Consider the following 6,151-nt stretch of genomic DNA (forward strand, 5'->3'; position numbering starts at 1 on the left):
ATTTCTCCCTGAGCTCCAGTTGTAGGTTTGTCAACCAAAAAGTCCTCATTCTTCTTTACGTGGCACTATAAACAATGGGAGAACAGTAAGGGGCCTAAAACAGAGCCCTGTGGGACACCACACAGCACTATTTCAGGACAGTGCCTTATGACTTCTCATTTACATTGGCTATAAGGCTCATTTATGTAAATAACCTGTTTTTTGATTGGCTGTAATTTTAATTTTTTAAGTTTTTAAGTTTGCTCTGGACCACTCGGATCAGCCAGAACCCGATCAGAAGATGTTTTCTCGACAGATGGAACTGAAATAGAAAAGTGTTAAGGAAAAGTGTTCTGTTCGGTGAAGATGGTGAAAACCACTACAGTCCAGCATTATGTCATGGTTTGGGTCTGCTTGTCTTGACATTTTGGACTGTACCAGCAAATTCTTTAGGAGAATTAGTCCTTTAGCTGAAATTTAACTGGAAGTGGGCCATGCGGCAGGACAATGACCCTAAGCAGACGAGTGAGTCTGTGATGTAATGGTTAAAGCAGGAGGAATTCCACACTTTAGGAAGGACCAGGTCAAAGTCCAGACCTTCACCCAGTAGTTCTGTGGTGGGAGGGGCTAAACAGAGCCGTTTATGGGAGGAAGCTCATTAATATCTCTGGGATGAAAAGAGAAAAGAGCTGAAATTCATCCAACCTGTTAGGTTGAAGTTCTTGCTGCTGAAAGGGATCACCTGCAGATACTGAAATCAAACCTTCTTGGATATTTACTAATAAAGAGAACTGATGTTGGGTAAATTTCCTTTACTACAGTACATTGTTTGATCACCTGCACCAAGACACATGCCTTGTACTCCTGATACTTGATGCATTGAGATTATAAACAGAAAAAAAAAAAAAAAAAAAAAAAAAAATATATATATATATATATATATATATATATATATATATATATATATATATATATATATATATATATATAAGGCTTTTGTGCTGTTTGTTTAATTGGGTTCTATTTATCTAGTTTTCAGACTTGTGATGAAGATCTGATTACATTTCAGTTTTAATTCATGGCCTCGCATATGAGCAGAACTGATAAATATACCTTTTATATGTATATAAAATAAATAAGTTTACCATTTATTGTTCCAACAATATTAAGTGTTGTTTTATGTTTATGCAGAATTGTACACATCTGTCTACAATATCTTTATCTCTATAGAATGATGTAATGTAAAAATATATTTCTACACATATGTATAGATTGTATTATATTATTCTATATTATATATATATATATATATATATATATAGCCTTTAAAGGCCTTTAAAAGGTTCTTGACATTCACTCTCTGTTAAAAACAAGCTTCTTTATAAAAGCCAAAATAGATCTTCTATGTTTCTCTTCAGGGGGTGTGTGTTTTTTAGGCCATTACAGTGCTGAAGGTCATCTGTTTTATGAAGTAAGTGTGTGTGTGTGTGTGTGTGTGTGTGTGTGAAACATTTAATGTACAGTAATGTGTGTGAATAGAGACTATCTCTGCTCCATATCCATCCTATCAGTGCTGCTCTGGGGTTGTGTAACAGATCCTGCACACACTGATAATACAGTACAGGCCACTTCACACCTGCAGAGCAAGCAGAACAGTGACACCATTACATCATCATCAGGTACAGTCACTTACAGTAATGGGGGGGGCTGTTTTGTCATTCATGTTTATGACAGACAATTGAATTCTCTTCACTTATTTAACAAAAAGGTGGTTGTATGAAAATACAAGGTCTATAAAATTATTCACCCCTTTTATTGCTTTTATTAATGGAATTATGCGCAATATAATTTCACAACAACTATATAACTGTATAACTATACTAATACTTACTACATAACTATTCAACAATAACAACTATATATATATATATATATATATATATATATATAGCAATAATACCAGCTGTATATAACTATATATAACTGTATAACTATACAACTATAACTATAACAACTGTATATGTGTATATATATACATACATATATATCATTAATAACATCTGTATTACTATAAACAACTATACAACTATAACTATATTAACATCTATATAGCTATATAACTATAAAAACAACTATGTATAACTATGATAACTATATATAATTATAAGTATTGGATTTATCTGTAGACATATCTATATACATAAAAAGGTCAAAGGTCATTACTTAAAAAAAAACATGTTGCAAATAATATATAATATAATATAATATTTAATAAATAATGATTTTAGGAATATAAACACACCCCTTCGGCTCCATATTCGAGTGCGGGAAGGTGAGTTATGGGACGGTTCTCTGGGTCTGGAATCTCTGGAATACTGTGTTTGGAATTTTATTATTATATATAAAAAAATAATAAAAAATGGAATTGGAATTGTTTTGGAATTCAATCCAATGCATTTCAGTTTTTCGGATTAGAGGGTAAAAGTGTCCCGTTTCTTCCAGGGTTTCCAGTGCTTTGATATGGAGTGCTTTAGGAAGTATGGCAGATTTTGGGGGTAATTATTTTTACACAGTTTACCGTGTTTTACACATTAGCCTAGCAGGAGTTTACAGTCTAGCATGGAATATTGTAACACAGGTTCTATTAGGGCTGGGCGATATGGGGAAATCTTGTATTTTTGACGGTACGTATTATAGTCATGTTTACACTATTAGATTATTATTAAACTGACGGGTGTGTGGGTTCAGCTGATGGGTGTGTTGGGGTGTAAAAAATGATGGTGGTAGAGCTCCATCCAGTACTTTTGGATGGGATGAGTAACGCCCTCAACACTGAATGCAATCAAATCGTCACAGCAGTGCTCCTCCTCCTGAAGTAGAAAGTCTTCTTCTCTGGACAGTAGAGACAGTTACTCCAACAGAAGCAGGATCAGCTCTTTTAATACCCCTGATTTCAGAAGAAGCAGTGATTGAGCAGGTGTCCCAATACTTTAGTCCATTGTTCTTTAGTCTTAAATCTTTAGATTGTTGTAAGAACATTATCAGAGATCTAGACGTCATGAGCTTGTTTTAAGTTGTTTATCTACTGAAAGCGTAAGTTCATATGAAGTGTGGGAGCCTCGGACACTCTCAGGGATTTAGCTTTTCTGTTGTAGGTCTGAGTGATCATGAGATCCTGTCCCAGGCCATGATCTTCATCTTCGCTGGTTACGAGACGAGCAGCAGCACCCTGTCCTTCTTCTTCTACAACATCGGCACAAACCCTGAGACCATGAAGAACCTTCAGCAGGAGATCGACCAGACCTTCCCTAATAAGGTAGTTCTCCTGCGGGGTTCCTCAGGGCTGTGTACTGGGCCTGCCTCAGCTATGCGTTTGCGTCTCCTCCTCTCGTTTGTTTACTGTTCAAGGCTCCAGTTCTGTATGAGGCACTGACGAACATGGACCACCTGGACGCCACTCTGAGTGAATCGCTCCAGCTGTACCCCGTCGTTCCTCGGATTGAGAGGCTTTGCAAGAAGATGGTGGAGATTGGTGGCCTGACTATTCCTAAAGGAACAGTCGTGATGTTCCCCATTTATGTTCTCCCTTGAGACCCAGAACTACTGGGCTGACCCGGGGACCTTCAACCCATCGCAGTCTAATGAACTACTATTACTATTAGTATTAAAAATACTTTTAATAAAGAGATTATTTTTATTTATGAAGCAATCTTAAGCTTTTCCACATAAGACAGATCTACAGATATCTCACATTTTCATCCTGTTCGGCTTGACGCCATATTTACCATTTCTTCTGAATTTAGTTCAGTTTTATTGTTGTTTTTATTCCTGTTTTGATTATTTTTATTATTATTATGATCTGGTGTTGAGTCTAGGAGGACAGGCTCCTCTCAAGGTTTCTTCCTCTCCACCCGAGGGAGGTTTTTTCTTGCCTCTGTTGCCACTGTTGCCACTAGCTGCTCAAAAGAGGCTCGAACCCGGATCTCTGTAAAGCTGCTCTGGGACAACATTTGTTGTAAAAAAAAAAAAAAAAAAAAAAAAAAAAATTGAATTGAATACAGAATTAATTTCTAAAAAAACAACAGAATTAGATGAATAGGACCAGGAGAACTGAACATAACTGGTATTATAAGGCTGTGATGTTCTATTTTATATTATATTATATTATATTATATTATATTATATTATATTTGATACTATAAAAAAACTAAATTACATTTTATATCTAAAGTCATTTTAAAAAGTAAACATTAAAAAATAGCATAACATAAACAATCAATAACGGAAGTTTATTAAGATGTAAAGATGAACAAAAACACAAAAAGAATAATTAGATAAAGCAGTTACAGCTTAAACCAGCTGAGATAACAGACAAACGAGACTGAATAACATCTAAAACAACCAAATAAATGTTAATTACATTCTATAATATTTACATTTTGTCACTGAATTTAAAGTGTATTATTAATAATTTATTTAGAAGTTAATTTAAGAGTAACTTTGTATGGTGGTGTAAATGTTAAGGTGTTAGGGTGGTGTAAATGTTAAGGTGTTAGGGTGGTGTGAATGTTAAGGTGATAGTGTGGTGTGAATGTTAAGGTGGTGTAAATGTTAAGGTGTTAGGGTGGTGTGAATGTTAAGGTGATAGGATGGTGTAAATGTTAAGGTGATAGGGTGGTGTAAATGTTAAGGTGTTAGGGTGGTGTAAATGTTAAGGTGTTAGGGTGGTGTAAATGTTAGGGTGGTGTAAATGTTAAGGTGTTAGGGTGGTGTGAATGTTAAGGTGATAGGGTGGTGTGAATGTTAAGGTGATAGGGTGGTGTAAATGTTAGGGTGGTGTAAATGTTAAGGTGTTAGGGTGGTGTGAATGTTAAGGTGATAGGGTGGTGTGAATGTTAAGGTGGTGTAAATGTTAAGGTGTTAGGGTGGTGTGAATGTTAAGGTGGTGTAAATGTTAAAGTGTTAGGGTGGTGTGAATGTTAAGGTGATAGGGTGGTGTAAATGTTAAGGTGTTAGGGTGGTGTAAATGTTAAGGTGGTGTAAATGTTAAGGTGTTAGGGTGGTGTAAATGTTAAGGTGGTGTAAATGTTAAGGTGTTAGGGTGGTGTGAATGTTAAGGTGATAGGGTGGTGTAAATGTTAAGGTGTTAGGGTGGTGTAAATGTTAAGGTGGTGTAAATGTTAAGGTGTTAGGGTGGTGTAAATGTTAGGGTGGTGTAAATGTTAAGGTGGTGTAAATGTTAAGGTGTTAGGGTGGTGTAAATGTTAAGGTGGTGTAAATGTTAAGGTGTTAGGGTGGTGTGAATGTTAAGGTGATAGGGTGGTGTGAATGTTAAGGTGATAGGGTGGTGTAAATGTTAGGGTGGTGTAAATGTTAAGGTGTTAGGGTGGTGTGAATGTTAAGGTGATAGGGTGGTGTGAATGTTAAGGTGGTGTAAATGTTAAGGTGTTAGGGTGGTGTGAATGTTAAGGTGATAGGGTGGTGTAAATGTTAAGGTGTTAGGGTGGTGTAAATGTTAAGGTGGTGTAAATGTTAAGGTGTTAGGGTGGTGTAAATGTTAAGGTGGTGTAAATGTTAAGGTGTTAGGGTGGTGTGAATGTTAAGGTGATAGGGTGGTGTAAATGTTAAGGTGTTAGGGTGGTGTAAATGTTAAGGTGGTGTAAATGTTAAGGTGTTAGGGTGGTGTAAATGTTAGGGTGGTGTAAATGTTAAGGTGTTAGGGTGGTGTAAATGTTAGGGTGGTGTAAATGTTAAGGTGTTAGGGTGGTGTAAATGTTAGAGTGGTGTAAATGTTAAGGCGGTCAGAGTTAGTTGGTGCTGGTCAGATGGGGTCAGTTTACTGTGTGGTTTAAGACGTGGCCTCAGTGAAGAGCTGCTGCTGTTTATCCAGAGTCCAGCAGCTCTCCCCGATTACACAACGTCCTGCACGGCGGTCAAGCCCCTCCCCCTCCATAGGCTGAAGACCTGCTCCGTGCTCTGCTCCACCCCCTCACTCCGCTGTCTGCTGGAGAAGAGGCCTGATACGTTACCATGACACCAGACCACCCGTCCTGAACCCCCACTAACCCACCAACCACGCCTCCATGTTCAGACCTTCTAGGAATCTCTAGGACTGTCTAGTACGCTCTCTAGTACACTCCCTAACACACACTCTGGCTCAGAGTGTGGGTGT

The 6,151-nt window shown here is 37.2% G+C and overlaps 1 protein-coding gene across 1 annotated transcript; it reads left to right on the forward strand.

Annotated features, from left to right (window-relative positions):
* Window positions 1-473: 473 nt before the first annotated feature.
* LOC140535616 (cytochrome P450 3A27-like) lies at window positions 474-3,570 on the forward strand. The gene is made up of 3 exons (XM_072657012.1): window positions 474-504; window positions 3,135-3,295; window positions 3,388-3,570. Exons 1-3 carry the CDS (start codon window positions 474-476, stop codon window positions 3,568-3,570), a joined length of 375 nt encoding a protein of 124 aa, XP_072513113.1.
* Window positions 3,571-6,151: the final 2,581 nt, after the last annotated feature.

This window comes from Salminus brasiliensis, chromosome 15 (assembly GCF_030463535.1).
Source record: "Salminus brasiliensis chromosome 15, fSalBra1.hap2, whole genome shotgun sequence".
Taxonomy (NCBI): Eukaryota; Metazoa; Chordata; class Actinopteri; order Characiformes; family Bryconidae; genus Salminus; species Salminus brasiliensis.